Below are 24229 nucleotides of genomic sequence, written 5' to 3'. Positions count from 1 at the left end.
ATGGGAGAAAACAAGGAAAGAAGGAAGGAAGGGAGAAAAGAGGAAGGAAGGAAGGAAGGGAGGGAAGAAGGAAGGAAGGAAGGAAGGAAGGAAGGAAGGAAGGAAGGAAGGGAGAAAAGAGGAAGGAAGGAAGGAAGGAAGGAAGGAAGGAAGGAAGGAAGGAAGGAAGGAAGGAAGGAAGGAAGGAAGGAAGGAAGGAAGGAAGGAAGGAAGGAAGGAAGGAAGGAAGGAAGGAAGGAAGGAAGGAAGGAAGGAAGGAAGGAAGGAAGTACAAGGGTTAAAGGTCAAAACTTTTCAAACCTGGAAGGATTATGGTGAACCATCATCTTCCAGACAGAAAATCAACATCAGAATCAATAAAGTAAAGTAAAATAAAGAGGAATTAAGAAATCTACAGTAATTAGCTGTGAAGCATTAAGGAAACCACTTCCTGATGATGGTTGGAAAAACGATTTAGTTTGCAAGAGAATTTAAAGATTGGATTTCGAAACGATCTGAAAAGGGTCATGTGTTCTGATGAGTCCAGATTTGTGCTGTTCCAGAGAGGGGGGTGCACCCATCATGCTTAGCGGCTACTGTGCACGCCAGTGGTGGTGGTATTATGATACAGGGTTGCTTTAGTCGGTCAGGACTAAGTTAAGCAAAAGAAAGTCATCTAACAACCTGGTAAACTGTTTTTTCCTTTAAAAGACACATTTTTTTTCGCTGATGATTTGGTGTTTTCACTCGTAGACCAGCTACTAGTCCAGACCTGAACCCCACTGAGACTTGATTCTCCCGTCAATAATACAAGATCTTTGGGATAAATTAATGCAAATCTTGACAGAAAAATGAAGGTTTTGATACAGCAGGAACCTTTATTTTTTTTTTTTTTTTTGGAAGGAGACCCCGCCAAGACCTCATGAGACCTCATAAAAATCCTCATAAAATCATATAGGCGTACCAGTATAAAGAGCAAAACTGAATAAAGTCCTACAAGACCAGAGAATGCAGTTAAGACTTCAGAAAATGATTAAAGAAACCTTTTTTTTAGTGACTCATTACTTGATGCATAAATTCATAGTTTACTCTGATTAATGTCCACAGTATCTATAAATATCCAAAAGACAAAAAGGTCTAGCTGACCTCCAGGAAAAAGCTTAATACCCACAAATCTGGTCAGCATCGTTGTAATTTAAGCAACAATATCTTAAAACTAACCATATAGTTTAAAACAGTCTTTTAATTTTCTTGAATCAAGGCTTTTTTACTTTCTTAGAAATTTTTGCAGCGTTTTTACAGCGTTTGTCATTTTATACGCTAAAACTCTGATCTTTCTTTAGTTATTATATTCATACATGATGAATAATCTTTGATTGAGCAGCTTTTTAAATCGCCCTGCAACATTTGCACCTAACAAACGTCCTCTTTGTGTCTTACATAAGGGGGAGAAGATGGTGCTGGCCGTGGGCGACTGTGTCCAGTTCAGGGAGGAAGTCCAAACCACTCTGGACGACCTGGTTCTGGGGCAGAAAGAGGCCCAGGCTGAGGTCACCAGAATCCTGGACTGTCCAACTCCCAGAGAGGCCCAGCAAATGCTTCTCGTTCACCAGGTACCCTGACACGAACTCGAGTTGAGGGGGGATGAAATAAAAACGGTCCAAATCATCCCCCCTGTAAAACTGCCATCCCTCCTTTCCATCCCTTATGTCATTTCATCAATGAATGTGGTTTTACTGCTATTTCAACATTTAGAGTCATCACCAGAAAAATAACACCAGAAAAATAACTTATTTGACAATTTTCACTTCTTTCAAGTAAATTTTCACTTGAAATAAGTAGGAAAATCTGCCAGTGGAACCAGATTTATCTTCTCATTACAAGCAAAAAAATCTTGCTCCACTGGCAGATTTTTCTACTTATTTCAAGTGAAAATCTACTTGAAACAGGTGAAAATTGTTGTTTTTTCCAGTGATGAGTCTTGTTTTAAGTGTAATGAGATTGTTTTACTAAAATGAGACATTTTAACTAGAAATAAGACAAATATTCTTGTTAAGATTGTGAGTTTTTGCAGTGATCCATTTTACTTATCCTGTGAAGGACAGAGTCATATTGATAAGTTCAGAAAAGTGTTTTTTATTGTTGTGTTTTGATGTATTTGATGTAAGTCCAGTGGATATTTAAAGCTTACAGAAGGCTGCATTTAACTGCTGCTATGTCATTCCTGCAGTATTTCTGCAGCTGTTTTGGTCAGTGCTATTATTTGTAATATATTATATTATTTGTAATCAGCACAAATTATCTGTCCCCATATGATAAAATCCACCATCCCTCCTGATTTCTTTTTAACTCGAGTACTGACCCCGACACAAACACAGTCTATCTTACGATTTAGCTTCCCTCTGTGACTGAGAGCCAAATAATTTTGGAGTGCGTTTGATATCGATTTAAGTGTTTTATTTCCCGTCTTGTCCGAAGCAACATCTGAAGAGGCTGAAGCTGAAGAGGAAGGACGTCCAGCAGCTGATCACCAGAGGGCAGCAGCTCCAGGCCGAGGAGGGGCTGGGGGAGACTCTGCAGCAGGATCTGCAGAGTCTGGAGAACACAGTCAGCAAGATGGAGCAGAGCATGGACTCGCAGGAGCAGAGTCTGGAGGTGGGTGGCGCCGGCGCGAAACCTTTCACCTACGTGCAGCCAGTAACGTCTCACAGTGACACACTCAGGGTGAAACCTCTGCCAGGACCTAGACTTGTAGTCCAGACCGCCTAAACCGAGACCTAGACACTACCAAGACCAGAGAGTAACAAGACCAAGACTAGTTCGGCTCAAGACCGAGACCAAGACAAACCTAGTAATTTCCTCATCCTGCGTGATTGTAGAACATCATCCTGGTTCAGCTAGTTTCCATATGAGCTTGTATTCAACAGAGGTGTCAAGTAACAAAGTACAAATACTTCGTTACCCTACTTAAGTAGAAATTTTGGTTATCTATACTTCACTGGAGTAATTATTTTTCAGACCACTTTTTACTTTTACTCCTTACATTTTCACGCAATTATCTGTACTTTTTACTCCTAACATTTAAAAAAAAGGCTCGTTACTCTATTTCATTTTGGCCTTTAATAAAAACTATCCAGTTAAATTGCTCCATCCGGATAGAGTGAATTTGGTTGTGGTTGTTTCAGATGTTCTTGTCCAGTTTTGTTCTTACATCCGTTCCCTCAGATTCCTGCAACTAAACTTGGATGTACATTCCAATAAAGGTTAGGATAAATGATAACATGAACATGAAGTTTGTCTTTTTGCACCATTTCAATACTTATAGGCAACTAGTCATCATATCTGCTGCTCTCTGAAACACATGTTAATGCTCAATAGTACACATATATGGTTCTTTAATATATTTACATTATACTAAGATACATTCATTTTCAATAACTTTTGTCCTTAATGGCTTTTTTCCCCCTTACATTACTTTTACTTTTATACTTTAAGTAGTTTTGAAACCAGTGCTTTTATACTTTTACTTGAGTAAAAAACTTGAGTTGATACTTCAACTTCTACAGGAGTATTTTTAAACTCTAGTATCTATACTTCTACCTGAGTAATGAATGGGAATACTGAAGACACCTCTGGTATTCAACTGCAGCACAATAACACAGAGAAGTGGATGATGATGTTGAATTCACTATAAATGTTTCCATCCATCAGCTGAGATCGGATCTGTGTGGCGACTGCACTACCGCTATTTCTACACTATTGGAGGATTGACTCCAGTGCTTTTAAGGATTGACACGACTACTAACTAGTCCCAAGGTCCTCTAGCAGAATAACCAGCTCCAACACCCCCCTCCACCTCAGAAAAGGAGGGAATAGTAAATGTTACTGATTGAAATTGGACTAAATTAGAGATGAAACCTGAATTTTAAATATTAAAGATTGAAATGACATTATTTACCATTATAGTAATCAGATTACACCGTATATCAGCATCACTGAAATTGACCTGATGCTTAATCAATCACAACGATATGCAAATATTATTTATATATTTATTCAAACAAGGCCGTTATAAACACAAAACTGTAATTAAATACAGACACATGCAGATGCACCAAAACATTAAATCAGATGCAAAATACAAATAGTTTACAAAACTGTACATTAACAAGAGGAAGAACTGCTGATACCAGATTCTGTCACCTTGGTGCAACAACGTCTAAGTTATCCGAGTCCGAGACCTGAAGAGACCAAGACCACAAAAAAGTGGTCTCGAGAACTACAAGTCTACCAGAACCAGGATCAGGATAATTTTTCCATCATATTTCTGCTCCACGCTTAACCCTTGTACTGTCTTTGGGTCAAAATGACCCAATTCTTCCTTCCTTCTTTCCTCCTGCTCTCTCCTTCCTTCTCCCTTCCCTCTTTTCCTCCTTTTTTACCCTCCTTTACTCCTTTTTCTTCCTACCTCCCTTCCATCATTCCTTCCTTTATTACCTTCTTTGCTTTTCCTCCATTCTTTCCTTCCTTTCTCCCTTCCTTCCATCTTTTCTCCCTTCTTTCCTCCCTTCCTTACTCCCTTTCCTACTTCCTTCCTTCTTTCCTTCTTTTCTCCTTTCTTCTTTACTTCCTTCTTTCCTTCCTTCCATCTTTTCTCCCTTCCTTACTCCCTTTCCTATTTCCTTCCTTCCTTACTTCCTTCTTTCCTCCATTCCATCTTTTCTCCCTTCCTTACTCCCTTTCCTATTTCCTTACTCCCTTTCCTCCTTCTTTCCTTCCTTCCATCTTTTCTCCCTTCCTTCATTCGTTCTTTTCTCCCTTCTTTCCTCCCTTCCTTACTCCCTTTCCTACTTCCTTCCTTCTTTCCTTCTTTTCTCCTTTTCATTTCATTTATTCCGTTCATGGTATATCTTCTTACAATGTTGTACATAATTCCAAGAAGTACACATTATCACCATGACGAAAAGGAGCAGGAAGAAGAAAACTTATGTTACCTGCCCCTCTCTGTAAATACAATTACATTTACTTGCTGAACACCTATCTATCTATACATATATAAACAAGAAAACAAACAAAAATACCACTCTATCTATTTTTTCCTCTTTCTCCTTCTTCTTTTTTGTAGGCACTTATCTTTTCCTTTTTAAACATTTTCTTAAGCTGACACAAACTTGTGCAGCTTTTCAGTTCCTTGCTTTGTCTATGCCATATTTTTACACCTGTAACAGAAATACACATTTGTTTTATGTTTAGCCTTGCAAAAGTATGTTTGAAATCAAATTTATGTCTGTTATCCTCATCCTCCAATCTAAACAAATTTTGTAACTGTTCTGGTAATGATCTTTTTTTTGCTTTAAACATTTTTTTAAGGTTTGAAGTTCAACTATATCCACTATTTTCAATAAACCTGCCAAAATAAATAATCTGTTTGATGGTTCTCTGAAGCCGACCCTGTGAATGACTCTCACTGCTCTTTTCTGTAGCACAAACAGAGGAGAGATGTTACTTGCATAGGTATTACCCCACACTTCCACACAATAATTTAGATATGGCAAAATAAATGTACAATACAGAGTTCTTAGTGTGTTAGTATTCAAAATAAACTTAACCTTATTCAAAATATATATACTCTTCGCCACCTTGGCTTTTACATATGCTATATGGTTTTTCCATGTCAGCTTGTCGTCTAAAATAATACCCAAAAACCTAAACACGGACACTCTCTCAATGCTCTCTCCTGCAAATGAAAGTGAAATTTCATCCTTTTTTCGATTTGTAAAAACCATAAATTTAGTTTTTTTCAGATTTAACAAAAGCTTATTTTCGTCAAACCAACTTTTAAGTTTAACCATTTCATTGGTGATATTTTCAGCAATATGCCCCAAATCATCCCCAGAACAAAAAAAATTTGTATCATCTGCAAATAAAACAAACTGTAGAGTTTTTGAAACTTCACAAATATCATTAATGTATAAAATAAAAAGTTTAGGTCCCAAAACAGATCCTTGTGGGACTCCACATACTGTCCTCAGACATTCAGATTTATAACCCTCCAGCTTAACATATTGTTTTCTATTTTGTAAATAACTACTTAACCAATCCAAAGCAATTCCTCTCACACCATAATTATGTAGTTTTGAAATTAAAATGTCATGATTTATTGTATCAAACGCCTTTTTTAAATCGATAAAAACCCCAATTGTATATTTTTTGTTATCAAATGCTGTTGTTATTTCTTCCATTATTTTCGTTAGTGCCATTGCTGTGGATCGGTTAGTTCGAAACCCATACTGACTCTCATTCAGCAAGTGATTCTTTTCCAAAAAGATTCTTTCCTCCCTTCCATCTTTTCTCCCTTCCTTACTCCCTTTCCTACTTCCTTCCTTCTTTCCTTCTTTTCTCCTTTCTTCTTTACTTCCTTCTTTCCTCCATTCCATCTTTTCTCCCTTCCTTACTCCCTTTCCTATTTCCTTACTCCCTTTCCTATTTCCTTACTCCCTTTCCTCCTTCTTTCCTTCCTTCCATCTTTTCGCCCTTCCTTCATTCGTTCATTTCTCCCTTCACCCTCCCTTGACCCAAAGACAGCACAAGGGTTAAATAAATGACTGAATAATGTTCCCTATTATGGCTGTAATATATATGATGCCACAGTCTTAACTGAGTGTGCATTAGCGTTAGCATTAGCATGTGCACCTGACCTCACGACTTGTGTATTCATCCTGTTAAATCATCACTTTGGCTTCTTTTAGTGTTTTCTTCACTTCTTAAAAAGAAATATGTAGAACATCGAAGCAAAAAACATCAACTGAGCCACATTAAACGGGATTATAAAGACACAGGTTGCGTAACAGTGAACTTCACATGAACTTGCTCAAACGGGGCCTGAGATTATTTGTTGTGTTGAAATAAGTGGGAGAGAGAGAGAGGTTGAGAAAAAACAGGAACTCTATAAGCAGCGATTTTTTATTATAAATATAAATATATAAAAGGTTTATTCTTTCTAAAACATGATAATATAGCCCTAGAAGTTATTATTCTGTATTTTCTTTTGAGAAGAACGAAGAGTTTTAATTCTGTGACGTCACGTCCTGAATTAATTACAGTAATATAAGCTGTAGCTGCAATGTCAAAGTCACCGTCAGGATGTAGGTATTAAATTAAGATAAAAGCAGTTTCCTCGTCCCGTCCGAGTGGAAATGTTACGTCAGGAAAGCGCTGGAAGGTTGGAGCACTTCATCATGCATCAGCAGTAAATCTTTTAATAGATGAGCGATGTCGTCTGGGTTTGATTTCCATCCTTTAACGGACTCGGAAGACACGGGTACCGCCGTTAGACGGTCCAGTAAGACGACATTAACCCTGGTGCCCTTTGGGTCAAGGAAGGAGGAAGGGAAGAAGGAAGGAAGGAAGGAAGGAAGGAAGGAAGGAAGGAAGGAAGGAAGGAAGGAAGGAAGGAAGGAAGGAAGGAAGGAAGGAAGGAAGGAAGGAAGGAAGGAAGGAAGGAAGGGAAAAAAGAAGGAAGGAAGGAAGGAAGGAAGGAAGGGAGAAAAGAGGAAGGGAAGAAGGAAGGAAGGAAGGAAAGAAGGAAGGGAGAAAAGAGGAAGGGAAGAAGGAAGGAGAGAGCAGGAGGAAAGAAGGAAGGAAGGGAAAAAAGAGGAAGGAAGGAAGGAAGGAAGGAAGGAAAGAAGGAAGGGGGAAAAGAGGAAGGGAAGAAGGAAGGAGAGAGCAGGAGGAAAGAAGGAAGGAAGGGAAAAAAGAGGAAGGAAGGAAGGAAGGAAGGAAGGAAGGAAAGAAGGAAGGGAGAAAAGAGGAAGGGAAGAAGGAAGGAGAGAGCAGGAGGAAAGAAGGAAGGAAGGGGAAAAAGAGGAAGGGAAGAAGGAAGGAAGGAAGGAAAGAAGGAAGGGAAACGAAAAAATAAGGAAGGACGGAGGGAAGGGAAAAAAGGAGGAAGGAAAGAAGGAAGGAAGGAAAAAAAGAAAGAAGGAAGGAAGGAAAAAAAGAAAGAAGGAAGGAAGGAAGGGAGAAAACGAGGAAGGGAAGAGCAGGAGGAAGGAAGAGAGGGAAAAAGGAAGGAAGGAAGGAAGGAAGGAAGGAAGGAAGGAAGGAAGGAAGGAAGGAAGGAAGGAAGGGAGAAAAGAGGAAGGGAAGAAGGAAGGAAGGGAGGAAGGGAAGAAGGAAGGAAAGAGCAGAAGGAAGGAAGGGAGGGAAAAAGGAAGGAAGGAAGGAAGGAAGGGAGAAAAGAGGAAGGGAAAAAAGAAGGAAGGAAGGAAGGAAGGAAGGAAGGAAGGAAGGAAGGAAGGAAGGAAGGAAGGAAGGAAGGAGAATTAGGTCATTTTGAGAGACCTTCTTCAGGTCTCAGCAGGTTGAAAGTTTTCAGATCGGTCCAGACGGGAAGTGAAGTCCAGTTTTCTGTGGAAACTCAGCTCTGAGTGAGTCGTCTCCTCAGTGACTCACACTAAACGCTGACTCATCGCTGCGACCGCTCAGCCGTCAGTGACGGTGCATTTCATCCATGATGATGTGATCCGATTAGGAAGCGATGATTATCTGTAAATCCTGCCATTAGATGGTGATGATATCCCCGCTGTGACATTTACACTCGGCAGAAGCGCCTGCCACTGTGGAAAGGTCAGAATCAGCCGGCGGCTTTCTGAAGAAACCACTTGTTGATGTTTTAAATGTCAGCGTTCAAAGAAATCAAGTGGCTGGTTTTGTCATCTCCAGGTCACACTGGCGGCCTGGCAGGAGTACGACAGCCAGCAGGCAGCCGTCCACGAGTTCGTGCACAAGGCGACGTCCGTGATGGAGAGAGACCTGAACTTCAGCAGCCCGGAGAGTCTGGCGGTGGAACTGGACCTGGGGAGAGTGAGTTATCATTAAAAACATGACCTAATTCTCCTGTCCTTCTTTACTCCTGCTCTCTCCTTCTTTACTCCCTTCCTTCTTTCTTTACTCCCTTCTTTCTTTACTCCCTCTCTTCTTTACTCCCTTTCTTCTTTACCCCTTTCCTTCTTTCTTTCCTCCCTTCCTTCCTTCTTTTCTCCCCTCGTACATTCTTTCCTTGTTTTCTCCTTTCCTTTCTTCATTCTTTTTTCCCTTCTTTCCTTCCTTCCTTCTTTTCTCCCTTCCTTCCTTCTTTCCTTTCTTCCTTCCTTCCTTCTTTCCTCCCTTCTTTCCTTCCTTCCTTCTTTTCTCCCTTCCTTCCTTCTTTCCTCCCTTCTTTCCTTCCTTCCTTCTTTTCTCCCTTCCTTCCTTCTTTTCTCCCTTCCTTCCTTCCTTCCTTCCTTCCTTCCTTCCTTCCTTCCTTCCTTCCTTCCTTCCTTCCTTCCTTCCTTCCTTCCTTCCTTCCTTCCTTCCTTCCTTCCTTCCTTCTTTCCTCCCTTCTTTCCTTCCTTCATTCTTTTCTCCCTTCTTTCCTTCCTTCCTTCTTTTGTCCCTTCCTTCTTTTCACCCTTCCTTCCTTCTTTCCTTCCTTCTTTTCTCCCTTCCTTCCTTCTTTCCTCCCTTCCTTCCTTCTTTCCTCCCTTCCTTCCTTCTTTCCTCCCTTCCTTCCTTCTTTCCTTCCTCCCTTTTCTCCCTTCCTTCCTTCTTTTCTCCCTTCCTTCCTTCTTTTCTTTCTTCCTTCCTTCCTTCCTTCTTTTCTCCCTTCTTTTTCTTCCATCCTCCCTTCCTTCTTTTCTCCCTCCCTTCCTTCTTTTCTCCCTTCCTTCCTTCTTTTCTCCCTTCCTTCCTTCTTTTCTTTCTTCCTTCCTTCCTTCCTTCTTTTCTCCCTTCTTTTTCTTCCATCCTCCCTTCCTTCTTTTCTCCCTCCCTTCCTTCTTTTCTCCCTTCCTTCCTTCTTTTCTCCCTTCCTTCCTTCTTTTCTTTCTTCCTTCCTTCTTTTTCTCCCTTCCTTCTTTTCATCCTTCTTTTCTTCCTTCCTAAAATATTAAATATCTTTAACTGTTGATAGATGCTGCTGAAGCAGTGTGAGGCAGAAGTCTTGCACATGAACACGTTGTTGAAGAGAGCGACAGAAATCCAGCTCGGCCCTAAAAACAAGAGTCTGCTTCTGCAACAAGCCCGGTCCCTCAGCGAGCAGGTGGACACGGTGGAAGACGGCCTCAAACAAGAGTAAGACGATGGAGGAGGTCCAATTCCATCAGTAACGGATAAATCTGTCCATCCGGCAGAATAGGTAACTTCTCACGTTTAAATCTTCCCCCCAGCGTCAAGACTTTGGGAGAGATGAAGGATCAGTGGGATCGATTTGGAGCTGGATTTGAAACCTTTTCCTTGTGGATATCAGAGAAGGAGAAGCAGCTGGACGCCATGAAATGCTCCGCTCTGCCCCTCGAGGAGCAGATCACAAAAGTCAAGGTAGAGTAAACCGGAGCGGCACGCTAGATATCACGAAAGTGTGTTTCCTGAAACGCCAAAGAGATCAGCAACATCTTTCCTCCCCATTTCCATAGACCAGGGGTCGGCAACCCAAAATGTTGAAAGAGCCATATTAGACCAAAAACAAAAAACAAATATGTCTGGAGCCACAAAAAATGAGAAGTCTTGTTTAAACCTTAGAATGAAGGCCACACATGCTGCATGTATCTATATTAGTTATTACTTGGGGAAGATTTATTTTTTCATTATGCACAAAGTCGAAATGTTGAGAAAAAAGTCAAAATGTCGAGAAAAAAGTCAAAATTTTGAGGAAAAAAGTCACAATGTCGAGATTAAAAAGGAAAGGAAAAAGGAAGAAAAAAGGAAAAAAGAAAGAGAAAAAATAAAAAAAACAAGAAAAAAAGAGAAAAAAAGGGAAAAAAAAGGTCAAACATTTTTGAAAAATCTCCAAGAGCACGTAGGGCGGCGCTAAAGAGCCGCATGCGGCTCTAGAGCCGCGGGTGGCCGACCCCTGCCATAGAGGCTTTGCAGAGGAAGCTTTGTGAAGTCTTCTTCATCTCTGCTCCCCGTAGCCTCCCCGAGGTTCATTCCTCTCCTTTCCAGGGTGTAGCTCCACCTCTCTAGATTCTCCTCCACCTTTCTGCTCTCACTTTAGATCACAGTGTCATCTGCAAACAAACATCATAGTCCATGTAGATTCGTGCAAACAAGAAGGGGATGCAGTCCTACCTTCACCATGAACCCCTCGGTCACACCTACTCGACCCCTCACCACCGTCTTGTTTGTCCTGTTTGTAAAGTCTACCTAGTAAAGTCTAATCCTGTTATATTAGATGATGTCATTTTAAGTTATTTTGACTAAACATTCATCAATTATTGCTTCTTTTCATCGCGGCAGAGTTTTATGGGGTGGAGTTAGCATACCGTGAAACACCAAATAAAGGCCCGGGTGTTTATTTGCGTAAATCGCTCAAATCAACAGGCGTTTATTTGGGACCTGCGTTTATTAAATGCGTCTCTATTCAACCCAAATCTTATTGTGAGTCTTTTATCTAGCCAGCTAGCGCTACCCGCGAAAGGCTTCTCGTTGTCAGGTGTGGTCTGATACGACTCTTTTTCCATTACTCGTATAGTCTTCTGCGAATCACGCTGGTGTCTGGCACACTTGTGAAGTATCCAGGCTAAGGGAAGAAATATAAACTATATTTAACTTATATTGAACATCATATTTCTTGTGAGAAGCCGTGTTGCTGTCCATGGTGCTGAATGCGTTCTGTTCTCTTTGATACACGAGCCGCTCAACTTCATAACACGTCATCAGTGAGGTCACTCTGAAATTAAATAAATATTCACACACTTTTCAACTCGTTTAAGGTTATTTGTTTGTGTTTAGGTCAGCTATTTTTTACAGACCCAAAACATTTTTTTTTTGGCCACCAGAAAAACAATGTTTGACCCGGCCTTTATTTGGGACGGGCGTTTAATATGAAGAATATTTTGCTAGCCCCACCAGATAATTCTCTACCATTATTCAAAGTTTTACAATATCACCTCCTCCCTTTTTTAAGTTATTTTTGTGTTTTTCAACAAATGTTCACAGCTTTGTGCTACTTTTGACCAGAGGTGGGTAGAGGAGCCAAAAATTGTACTCAAGTAAAAGTACTGTTACTTCAGAATAACATGACTCAAGTAGAAGTAAAAAGTAGTCATCCAAATAATTACTTGAGTAAAAGTAAAAAAGTACAAAATAATCATTTTCAGGCAAATTAAATCAATAAAACAATGAAATAAATTAAAATTAATAAAAAATTAAAAATAGCTTAAATTGAAATAATCTTAAAGTAAATTCAAGTACTTTAATAAATAATAAAATAAATAAAATAACAGAATAAAAAAATAAATTAAGCACAAGTAGCACAAAATGTCAAGTCTTTGTACTTTTATTTTTTAACCAGGCAGAACCAGAACAAACATGAACTCATAGAAACTCTGTGTGTGTTTGAGTCTGTGTAAATGTGACAAAACATGAAAAAACAAACATTTTTCCCAAAGAATCACTCAGTGATGTCATGAGATTGACGCGTACGCGGATAAAAGGGATAAAAGAAAAGTATCAGCTCAACGTAGCCTAATGTAGCGGAGTAAGAGGAACAGTTTCTTCTTCACAAATCTACTCAAGTAAAAGTAAAAAGTATAGTGATTCAAAACTACTCCTAAAAGTTTCCCAAAACCTACTCAAGTAAATGTAACTCGTTACTTCCCACCTCTGCTTTTGACCTTTCTTACTTGTTACCGTGTGCACATTTCTGAAGTTCAGTAAACGCTTCATGGCAGGAAGTTATGTGTGGCTAATCCGGTTTGTGATGTCACAGTACCATTCAGTAAATGACGTTTGCCACAGACATAATAAAAAGATCTAATTTTCATGTCCAGGCTGTTGTGTCAGAGGTTCAGGACCGCGCCGAGGTTCTGTCTCAGCTGGAGTCGGACTCCCAGACGCTGGCCCAGTTCGTCTCCTCGGGGGAGGCGGCTCGCATCAAGGCCCGTCTGACCCAGATCGGCAGGTACTGGGAGGAGCTGAAGGAGAACGTGCAGCAGCTGGACGGGCAGCTGGAGGAAAGCTCTTCCCACCAGCAGAAGTTCAGGACGAGCCTGGAGGAGGTGAACACAGACTAATGTTGCTGAATTTAAATATTATGCAGTTTTTTAACGTAATTTTTCTTTTAGGCTCAAGCATCTCTGAGGGAGCTTCACGCAAAACTGGAGGATCCCGTCAAATCCTGCACCTCCTCATCCGAGACCTACAAAGCTCTTCAAATCCACACGGTATTAAGCTGTTATTTTTAATCAGTTTACTTCACGGCGGGTTATGCCCACTGAGTGGCAGAAAGACTGAGTGTCAGAAAGACTGAGTGGCAGCGTAAACTTTCAGTTTGAGCAACTGGAAAACACCTAAAATGGGAAAAAGCTGTTGTGCGATTGGAACTCATAGATTTAGCAAGAAATCAGAGTTATGGTTTTACAGACTGCCGAAAAATAAGCTTAAGAGAGACAAATGGATCACTGCAATTCCCAGAAACAACTGGATTCCAGGCACTGAATTGTGGATTTGCAGTTCCCATTTTGTATCAGGTAATGTTGGATTTTTGGGTAGCTAACGTTAAACGGTCAAATCATAAAGTTTGGTGTCCTCATCACTTTAATTTCTACAACAAATCCTGCCTTGAAGTCGGACCAAGCGTCAAGACTTTTGTAAGCCTTCAAGCTTTGCTTCGTGTATTTCCCCGGTGTAGAAATTAAGTACATATAAATATCAGGAAACTGGATTGGTGGCCAAATATTAATGTCCATGGACCACTGGTTCTTGGTAACTGTACCAAATATTAATGTCCATGGACCACTGGTTCTTGGTAACTGTACCAAATATTAATGTCCATGGACCACTGGTTCTTGGTAACTGTACCAAATATTAATGTCCATGGACCACTGGTTCTTGGTAACTGTACCAAATATTAATGTCCATGGACCACTGGTTCTTGGTAACTGTACCAAATATTAATGTCCATGGACCACTGGTTCTTGGTAACTGTACCAAATATTAATGTCCATGGACCACTGGTTCTTGGGGTAACTGTACCAAATATTAATGTCCATGGACCACTGGTTCTTGGGGTAACTGTACGGGTCACTGTCAAGTCCAACTGACGTTAATTTAAGCCGATAATCGGCTGTTATCCCGTCTTCTCCACTAGTTACAGCCATTTTTGCTGATGTTTTGCCACTCAGTGAGAGTAAAGGGGGCTGGTCCAGTGGGGAAGTGACGTCAATGCATTCCCTCTATACGTGAGCATCTTTGTAGGTCGGTCTTTTATTCACTGCGTCATGGCTCCGCAGGACGTCTGTCAGAGTCTGGAGCAGCTGAGGGGAACCTTGCTGACGCTGTCGGCCGGCGCCCGGCGACTCAGCGACAAGGAGCAAGCGGCGAGGACGGTGGCGGAGCTGAACGGCAGCTACGAACGCACCATGCAGGAGGCCAAGGACAAGCAGGGACACATGGAGAACCTGCTGTCTCTGTGGCAGAAGTACGAGTCCGAGACCCAGCAGTGACCTCAGCAAAGAAATAACTGTTTATATACGGGGACGGTAGATCTGACGGGTGTTTCTCATGTCTCAGGTATGAAAAACAGCTGTCCAACTTTGCTTCCTGCCTGGAGAGAAGCGAAGCTGCATCCAAACCCGAGAGTCAGTGGCTCCCGGCTGATAAAGCCAAACTACGCGCCGAGACGCAGGACTTACAGGTACGATTCATATCCACGTAAAGAACTACATCTTAGTTGTTTTCTTTTAACCCTTGTGCTGTCTGCGGGTCAAGGAAGGAGGAAGAGAAGAAGGGAGGAAAGAAGGAAGGAAGGAAGAATGAAAAGAAGGAAAGAAAGAAGGAAGGAAGGGAGAAAAGAAGGAAGGAAGGAAGGAAGGAAGGAAGGAAGGAAGGAAGGAAGGAAGGAAGGAAGGAAGGAAGGAAGGAAGGAAGGAAGGAAGGAAGGAAAAGAAGGAAAGAAAGAAGGAAGGAAGGGAGAAAAGAAGAAAGGAAGGAAGGAAGGAAAAACGGAAGGGAGAAAAGAGGAAGGGAAGAAGGAAGGAAGGAAGGGAGAAAAGAGGAAGGGAAGAAGGAAGGAGAGAGCAGGAGGAAAGAAGGAAGGGAAGGAAGGAAGGGAGAAAAGAGGAAGGGAAGAAGGAAGGAGAGAGCAGGAGGAAAGAAGGAAGGATGGGAAAAAAGAAGGAAGGAAGGAAAGAAGGAAGGGAAGAAGGAAGGAAGGGAAGAAGGAAGGAGAGAGCAGGAGGAAAGAAGGAAGGAAGGGAAAAAAGAAGCAAGGAAGGAAAGAAGGAAGGAAGGGAAAAAAGAAGGAAGGAAGGAAGGAAACAAGGAAGTAAGGGAGAAAAGAGGAAGGGAAGAAGGAAGGAGAGAGCAGGAGGAAAGAAGGAAGGATGGGAAAAAAGAAGGAAGGAAGGAAGGAAGGAAAGAAGGAAGGAAGGGAAGAAGGAAGGAAGGGAAGAAAGAAGGAGAGCAGGAGGAAAGAAGGAAGGAAGGGAAAAAAGAAGGAAGGAAGGAAGGGAAAAAGGAAGGAAGGAAGGAAGGAAACAAGGAAGTAAGGGAGAAAAGAGGAAGGGAAGAAGGAAGGAGAGAGCAGGAGGAAAGAAGGAAGGATGGGGAAAAAAGAAGGAAGGAAGGAAGGAAGGAAGGGAAGAAGGAAGGAAGGGAAGAAAGAAGGAGAGAGCAGGAGGAAAGAAGGAAGGAAGGGAAAAAAGAAAGAAGGAAGGAAGGAAAGAAGGAAGGAAGGAAGGAAGGAAGGGAAAAAGAAGGAAGGAAGGACAGAAGGAAGGAAACAAGGAAGTAAGGGAGAAAAGAGAAAGGGAAGAAGGAAGGAGAGAGCAGGAGGAAAGAAGGAAGGAAGGGAAAAAAGAAGGAAGGAAGGAAGGAAACAAGGAAGTAAGGGAGAAAAGAGGAAGGGAAGAAGGAAGGCGAGAGCAGGAGGAAAGAAGGACAGGAGAATTAGGTTATTTTGACCTGAAGACAGCACAAGGGTTAAAAGCAGTTACGTTTTTTTTTTTATGCTGTGTGTTTTTTATATATTGTGTTGATTGTTTATTTCACTGTGATTGTAAGTGCTTGACTCTTTGTGCTGCCTCTTGCACAGTTCCTCATTGTTTGTAAATGAGAAACTGTTCTCAACTGACCTACCTGGTTAAATAAAGTATTTGGTACTGTGGTTCTGGGTCCCAGGCCCTGCAGCCGGAGGTCCAGTCCCTGGAGAAGGCTCTTTCAGACCTGGTGTCTCTGGGAACGTCGCTGCATCCCACTGCCCCCGAGGAGAGAGTGGCTCAGCTGCAGGAGGAGCTCCACGGCCTTCATGACAGACTCCTCCTCCAACTGGAACTCCTCCCACAAAGGTACAGAAATGAAGTCATTTTATTTTAATTAGATAAGTAAATCCCGTAAAACAGGCTCATACAAGCAGATCTTCAAACAGTGTTGTTGAACTGTATCTCTAGGACGGGGGTCGGCAACCCGCGGCTCCAGACGCTCTTTAGCGCCGCCCTAGTGGCTCCTGGAGCTTTTTCAAAAATGTTTGACCTTTTTTTTTCTTTTTTTTCTTTCTTTTTTCTTCTTTTTTCTTTTTTCTCTTCTTTCCCCCTTCTCCCTCTTTTTTTCTCTTCTTTTTTTCTTCCTTTTTCCTTTCCTTTTTAATCTCAACATTTTGACTTTTTTCACAAAATTCTGAATATTTTCTCGACATTTCAACTTTTTTTCGACATTTCGACTTTTTCTCAACATTTCAACTTTTTTTCTCAAGATTGTACTTCAACATTAATCTTGACATTTCGACTTTTTTCTCGAAATTTCGACTTTTTTCTCGACATTTCGACTTTTGTCTCGAAGTGCATAATGAAGAAAAATATCTTCCCCCAGTTCTAACTAATATAGATACATGCAGCATGTGTTGCCTTCATTCTAAGACTTATACAAGACTTTTATACAAGATTTTTTGCCGGTTCCAGACATATTTGTTTTTTGTGTTTTTGGTTCAATACGGCTCTTTCAACATTTTGGGTTGCCGACCCCTGGGTTAGGATATATTGACATATACAGTGGGGCAAAAAAGTCTTTAATGAGCCACCAATTGTGCAAGTTCTCCCACTTAAAAAGATGAGAGGCCGGTAATTTTCATCATAGGTTCACTTCAACTATGAGAGACAGAATGGGGGGAAAGAATCCAGGAAATCACATTGTAGGATTTTTACTGAATCAATTGGTAAATTCCTCGGTAAAATAGGTATTTGTCATTGAAGATGAAACCTGGCTGGGTCTTTCAGCATGACAAACTCATCGCCTGGGCAACGAAGGGGTGGCTTCATAAGAAACATTTCAAGGTCCTGGAGGGGCCTGGCCAGTCTCCAGATCTCAAACCCATAGAAAATCTTTGGAGGGAGTTGAAAGTCCGTATTGCCCAGCGACAGCCCCAAAACATCACAGGAGATCTGCATGGAGGAAAGGGCCAAAATCCCAGCAACAGTGTGTGAAGACTTACAGAAAACATTTGACCTCTGTCTTTGCCAACAAAGGGTACTGTATATAACAAAGTATTGAGATGAACTTTTGTTATCGACCAAAATACTTATTTTCCACTATAATTTGCAAATACATTCTTTAAAAATCAAACATTGTGATTTTGCAGATTATTATTATTTTTTTTCATTTTGTCTCTCATAGTTGTACAGAAGAATATTAGGGCCAGGCAGGAGAAAAATAAAAATAATATTTTAGAGGAGGAAGATTTTTTTTTTAACATGCACTTAAAAATAAAAAAGTCGAAATGTCAAGAAAAAAATCAAAATGTCGAGGAAAAAGTCGAAATGTTGAGATTAATGTCGAAGTACAATTTTGAGAAAAAAGTCTAAATGTATTTCAACTTTATTCTCGAAATTCCGACTTTATTCACGAAATTTCAACTTTATACACGAAATTTCAACTTTATTCTTGAAATTGTATTTCAACATTAATGTCGACATTTCGACTTTTATCTAGAAATTGTATTTCAACATTAATGTCAACATTTCGACTTTTTTCTAGAAATTGTATTTCAACATTAATCTTGACATTTCGACTTTTTTCTCCAAATTTTGACTTTTTTCCTGAAGTGCACAATAAAAAAAAATCTTCCCTTCTCAAATATTTTTTTTCCTGCATGGCCCTAATACTCTTCCATATAGTTGAGATATACCTGTGATGGAAATTACAGGCCTCCCCCATCTTTTTAAGTGGGAGAACTTGTACAACTGGTGTCTGACTAAATACTTTTTTGCCCCACTGTATTTCATAAATGTCTCAAGAATTTTATGTCAACCCTCAAGTGTTTTTCTCCTGCAGAATTGAAGCGCTGCAGCAGCACCTTTCTCTGGTGGAGCAGTTCGACCAGGCTCTTCTCAAGTTCTCCCAGTGGAGCGAGGGCGTCCTCGCAAACATGCACTCGGCTTCCCAGATCCAGATAAGCGACCTGCAGTCCACAGCTGGACAAGTAAAGGTAGGAACTGAGCAACAGTGTTTGTTTGCATACAATACAGTAGTCCCTGGTTTTTCTCGGGGGTTTCGTTCCAAAAAGAACCCGTGATAGGTGAAATCCGCGAAGTAGCAACTTTTTTTTTTTACAATTATTATACAAGACTTCAAATTGCAGAGATCAGCACCGTACCACCGTGACCCGAGTAATTGGATTTAAACGGAAGAAAGTGATTATGAAAAAAAATACAATAAGTACAGTAGGACAAATTGCGACTGCCGCGTATTTCACTGCTCTTCTGACTAAAGCCTGAATTATGGTTCTGCGTTAAACCTACGCCGCAGGGTACGCGGCTACGCGGGAGTCTCTCCGTAGCCTACGCCGTAGCCTGACCTGCACCTCCCAAAAAATTTAACTACGCGTTGAGGCGACGCAGACCAAACGCAGACCGAGAGGGGTGTGATTGGTTTGCTTGGTAGCAATGCATTTACGGTTCTGGTTGGTGAAGCAGTCGTGAACTTTCAGCGCTCTTTTCTTCGTGTGTGTGTGATTTTTTAATTTTTTTTTTGGGTTGTTTTGGTTTTTTGCACAATAGTTGTCCTTATCTCTTTGATTCACTGTGACCGGAAAAGCCGGAAGCTAAACAAAGTATCAACTAGCGCTCTGGGGGGTACTGCACCGTGGCGAAATGGAGTGACGGAGATGTCCGAAGGGTTCACGACGGTTTCACAGCAACGGCGTAGGCTCTGCGTTGGTTTAACGCAGAACCTTAAATCAATTCAATTCAATTCAATTCAGTTTATTTGGGAAGGGACAGTGTACATTCATATACATTTAGAACTAAAAATGCAAATGCACCCAATTTTAGCTCTAGAGCTAGTTTCCATTGGCAGTCCCCCCTCAATCAGGCTTGAGCCACTGCATCCTGACTTTAGTCCGCTCTGTAGTGTCTTTTTCTACTAAAGCCCGTGGTGCAGGTGTGTTTTTTCAAGAGAAGAACATAGTTATGGGTAGTTATTGTCGCTCTTTTTTCTCCTGGGCAAAAAGATTCTTATAAACCGACATGCCACCATCGATTATATCTGAGACTGTAATGACCGATTCATCAAAGAGTCCCGTTCTTGAGCTGCTGCTGAAGCTCATTGGCCGTTCTCAGCTTGCTGCTAAGCAACCAAAGTTATTGACACAGGAAGTGAAGAAGCGGGGAGACTGTTTAGCCAATCAGAATGCAGAACACGATGCACAATGCAAATCCGTGAATCAGCGAGACGTGAAAGGTGAATTGTGTTATAGCGAGGGATTACTGTACTGCGTTTCTCCGGTTATACCTCATGGCTTTGCCCCTCATGCCCTCGACAGGAAACCCAGCTGGCCCTGCAGAAGCAGTCCAGCGTGAAACAGAGCTTGGAGCATCAGACGGAGAAGCTCTGTCGCTTCTGCGAGCCCGGCGACGCGCAGCTCCTCCGCAACCGGGCGGACAGCTGCCTGCAGCCGTACGTGGAGGCGCGGCGCATGGCCGAGCTGCAGCTGGAGTGCCTGGAGCGGCTGGAGAACTTCCTGCAGAGCCACGCGGCGGCTGGCGGCGTGCTGCGGGGCCTGAGGCAGACGGTGGAGAGCGCCGGCAGCTGGGACCGCGGGAGGGTGGAGGAGCTGCAGCAGGAGCTGGCCGCCGTCGTGCCGGACATAAACCAGCTGGAGAGCTTAGCCATCAGCCTGGACAGCGGCCTCTGCAAGGGCCACCTCCACATCGGCGGAGAGGAGGGTTCCCTCAAGTCGTGCCGCACGCTGGCCGATTCGCTCAGCGCCGAGCTGGACGCCGTCAGGAACCTGCTGGGCACCAAGCAGAGCGAGGCGGAGGCCCTGGGAGCTCTGTGGAGCTCCTTCCGGCAGCGCAAGGAGCAGCTGCTCAAGGCGGTGGAGGACATCGAGGAGAAGGCCGACCACCAGACCTTGAAGGAGCCCAGCCTGCACGCGCTGCAGCTCCGGTAAGTCCGGCCGGACGGATCCTACGATGTTAGTTAGTTAGTTTCAGTTTATTGTTCTTTCGGAAATTCTTTTTGCATCTGTGACAGTCAGAATACAGGGTCAAAAACAAAAAAACAGAACAATATACGAGACAATTCGGCATAGAACGACTACCGTATTGGCCTAAATATTAGACGACCCTGATTATAAGACGACCCCCTGTTTTTCAAGACTTAAGTTTGAAAAATACTTTTTGAACACCGAAACACAGAAAATCATTACAGTACATCTGAAAAAAAATTATTATAACAATATATTCGAGAGAAAAAGCCTGTTATTTTATCTCATTCAAATCATCATCTTGAAGTTTGCATCATAACTTCTCCTCAGCTGCCGGTTTACCTGCCGATCTTCCACCCACTTTTCTCCAGATTGTCGCTACGTTTCTCCATTTTCTGATTTTCTTCTCTTTTCTTTCTTACCGCTATTTTTTATTTTTCTTCTTCGTGACAGGGGTTGGCTTTGGCCTGGGGAGTTAAGTTCAGCCTTCGCTTTAAAGATATCTGGCGGCATCAAGCGTTGTGAATGAGTATAACGTCTAGACCCCGAATGTAAGACGACCCCCACTTTGTCAGTCTTATTTCAATGCAAAAAACACTGTCTTATATTCGGGCCAATACTGTAAGTGCAGTATAGTACAACACTATACAATAACATAGCTTAACACAATGAATAGAATCTTTGATCTTAAAGTGCTTTACACCAAACCTAGTAGATTATGAAATGAATAATGCATATATAATTTATTTAGCAGAGCTATACTAGAGGGTATAAAGGTCTTTGGGCCCGGGAGGTCCGCAGAGGCGGTACCCGGTACTTCCGTCCTGGTGGTAACAGCAGATATTCTGCATTGAGGGGATGAGATGTATCACTGCAGATTGCCCTCCCTTTCCCGTCACACGGGATTTACAGAGCTGTGACAAACTGACGTGTTGTTGGCCTACAATCTTGCTAGACACGTTGACAATCTTACTGAGTTTGTTCTTATTAACTATCGACTAGGGCTAGGTATCGATTCAAATGTCAAGAAACAATTCGATTCCGATTCTTAAGATTCAGAATCGATTATCACGCTTTGATTCGATACGATTCGATTCCGATATTGATTTGGGTTAGTTTTAATAAAACTTTTTTGAGCTATTATATGTTTGTGTAGTTATCTAACATATTAATAATAGTATTATATTGAGATTCAACAGCAAGTATTGGCAGCTAATGATGCTGTAAGGACCAATCAGCTCCCAGAATGCTGATAGAACTGAAACAGAAACATCGTGGGGCAAAATTATCAAACAGATCCAGGGCAGCAAACAGAGGACGAAAGAAATCGGTTTTAATTTTTTAATTTTTTAATTTTTAATTTATGAGAATTTGGTTTTTAGTATTTTATGCAAATGTGACCCCAAGACGGTATATAAAGCAAAGAAATATAGACAATTTATGCAATTATAACTGAAAACTTGAATGTTTTCATACCTTTAAACATATTTAAAGGCAAAAACATGGCACCAGTTGTTCTCATGTCCAACAAAACATTCCTTTTTTGGGCATAAACCTAAAAAATACCAAAAGTTGTAATGTAAGGATGAAGAAAAAAAAATTAAAAAAAATCGATCTTTAGACATATGAATCAATTTTTAGGAATTAACATGAGAATCGATTGAGAATCGATTGATCTTTTCAACACAGGCCTACTATCGACAGTGAAAAGAACCAAGCAGTAAAACAAAAAGTGAGAATACTCGTATTCATTGCAAACCTTTTTTATAGGTTAAATCTGTATTAGAGTCCCATGACAGTTTCCTGTCAATCACTGTCCCTAGATGTTTGTATTCATTTACAACTTAAATTGGATCACGACAGGTGAATATCTGCAGCGACGATATTTCCCGTTTTTGCTTGGCAGACTTCGGTTTTTCAACCAGCTGGAGGACGAGCTGCAGTCGCACCAGCACGAGGAGCAGTGGCTGCGGGACAAGGGGAAGCAGCTGGCGCAGCGCGACGCCGAGCTGGCCGGGGAGGTGCTGCGGGAGATCGGCCTGCTGGAGGACACGTGGGACGACACCAAAAGGCTCATCACAGAAAGGTACGAGAGGACCTGGAGCAGTCAGCTCCTGTTGTAGACTTTATTGGGTATTTGTTGGGTATCAAACTCCGCGTTTCCTCCATCAGACAGGAACAGTGTCACGGCCTCGCCGAGCTCATGAAGGAGTACCAGGTCCTGAAAACAGCCATCGGTGGAGTTATTGACAGCGCCGAACCTCTGGTGGACATCAGCTCTGTCCTCAAGGACCACGAGGAGACCAAGAAGTCCCTGACCAAGGTCTGAGAGGAGTTACTACTTTCTTCTTTTGTTTTTATAATTTAAACTGATCACGATGCAAATTTGTGAGAAATAATTTCTCAGGAATCGTTTTTTCCACTCTATCATTTGTCTTGGAGTTTACCGTATTTTCCGGACTATAAGTCGCTCCGGAGTACAAGTCGCACCAGACATAAAATGCATAGTAAAAAAGGAAAAAACATATATAAGTCCCACTGGAGTATAAGTCGCATTTTTGGGGGGAATTTATTTTATTAAATCCAACACCAAGAACAGACATGTCATCTTGAATTCAGATTCAGATTCAGATTGCTTTTATTTGCCATTTGTGTAAAACACATAGGAAATTGTCACGTTGGTAACAGTGTGCGCATTCAGAATATTATTTTCATGTATAAATAAATAAATCACAGACACAACTACACACTGAGAGAAGGAATAAACAAAAATAAAGTGCAGGTATATACAATAAATTGTAGTCCAGTTTTTGATTATTTTTGCCACTAAGAAAGGCAATTTAAAATAAAAATAGAATAGAGGCAACAAGACGCTGAATAATTGACACAACTGAGAACGTGCCTGGTATGTTAACATAACATATTAAGTAGTTATTCAGATATTATTCAGATATTTATAGCATAAATAACATTCTAAGTAGTTTACCAAACCATCCGTGTCTCTCCAAATAACTAAAATCCAATGAAATCTTCATCCTCGGTGTCACTTTTAAACAACTCCGCTAACTCCGGAGGTAGAAGATGCAGCTTCCTCTTCTTCGCTTACGTCAGACTCATCGTCAGTTGCAGTTCACCCTCTTGCGGTTTAGTGTGAAAATAACATGTGAAATGATATACCGATAATAATGTCTTAATAATTTCACACATAAAAAAAAAAAAAAAACGACTTATAGTCTGGAAAATACGGTACTTTACAACGGTTTGCTTGTCTCTGCAGCACGAGGTGGTGAAGGCGGAGATGAGCGGCAGGCAGCGGGAACTGGACCAGTTTTCTGGTAAAGGGAAGATGCTGGTGGTGGACCTGAAGAAGATCCCCGAGTGCGACGGTCAGGTGATCAAAAAAGACTTGGAGACAATCGTCGATCAGTGGCTGGATGTAAGTTTGGGTCCAAGAGCTTTTAAAATCTCCACCAATCTGGTGTAAAACGTGCAAAAATCCACAAAGACCATTTCAACTGATTCCATCTGCAGATGTCGGAGCGGGTGGACGGCAACATCGAGCGGCTCAGCCGCAGTCTGGGAGTGTGGGAAGACGTGCGGAAGATAAGCCAGGACGTTGAGAGCTGGACGAGCGGCTGCGTGATCGAACTACATGAAAACCTGAGCAACTTCAACGACAGCCAGAAGGTGTCGGCAAGACTGGCCGTCTTACAGGTACGATGCCCTGGAAACCTTCGTTGTGGTGCCGGAGCAACATACAAGACCTTAAAAAGGATTTAATTCTTGCTT

At 41.6% G+C, this 24229-nt stretch overlaps 1 protein-coding gene across 1 annotated transcript in view; it reads left to right on the top strand.

The window, feature by feature from the left end:
- Positions 1–24229, top strand: part of syne1b (spectrin repeat containing, nuclear envelope 1b) — a 191224-nt gene that overhangs the window by 36421 nt on the left and 130574 nt on the right. The window contains exons 25-40 of the mRNA XM_061743971.1: positions 1425–1592; positions 2458–2634; positions 8704–8844; positions 9932–10092; positions 10188–10338; positions 12792–13019; positions 13086–13184; positions 14253–14440; positions 14533–14656; positions 16141–16307; positions 18286–18439; positions 19775–20400; positions 22347–22526; positions 22613–22763; positions 23718–23876; positions 23972–24154. Of these exons, the coding sequence (XP_061599955.1) occupies positions 1425–1592; positions 2458–2634; positions 8704–8844; positions 9932–10092; positions 10188–10338; positions 12792–13019; positions 13086–13184; positions 14253–14440; positions 14533–14656; positions 16141–16307; positions 18286–18439; positions 19775–20400; positions 22347–22526; positions 22613–22763; positions 23718–23876; positions 23972–24154 (3057 nt within the window). The remainder of the gene's footprint in view (positions 1–1424; positions 1593–2457; positions 2635–8703; positions 8845–9931; positions 10093–10187; positions 10339–12791; positions 13020–13085; positions 13185–14252; positions 14441–14532; positions 14657–16140; positions 16308–18285; positions 18440–19774; positions 20401–22346; positions 22527–22612; positions 22764–23717; positions 23877–23971; positions 24155–24229) is intronic.

The sequence above is a fragment of the Cololabis saira genome, chromosome 16 (genome assembly GCF_033807715.1).
Source record: "Cololabis saira isolate AMF1-May2022 chromosome 16, fColSai1.1, whole genome shotgun sequence".
Classification (NCBI taxonomy): domain Eukaryota; kingdom Metazoa; phylum Chordata; class Actinopteri; order Beloniformes; family Belonidae; genus Cololabis; species Cololabis saira.
Note: the sequence above shows the minus strand (reverse complement) of the source record. Positions and strands in the feature narration are given on the sequence as shown.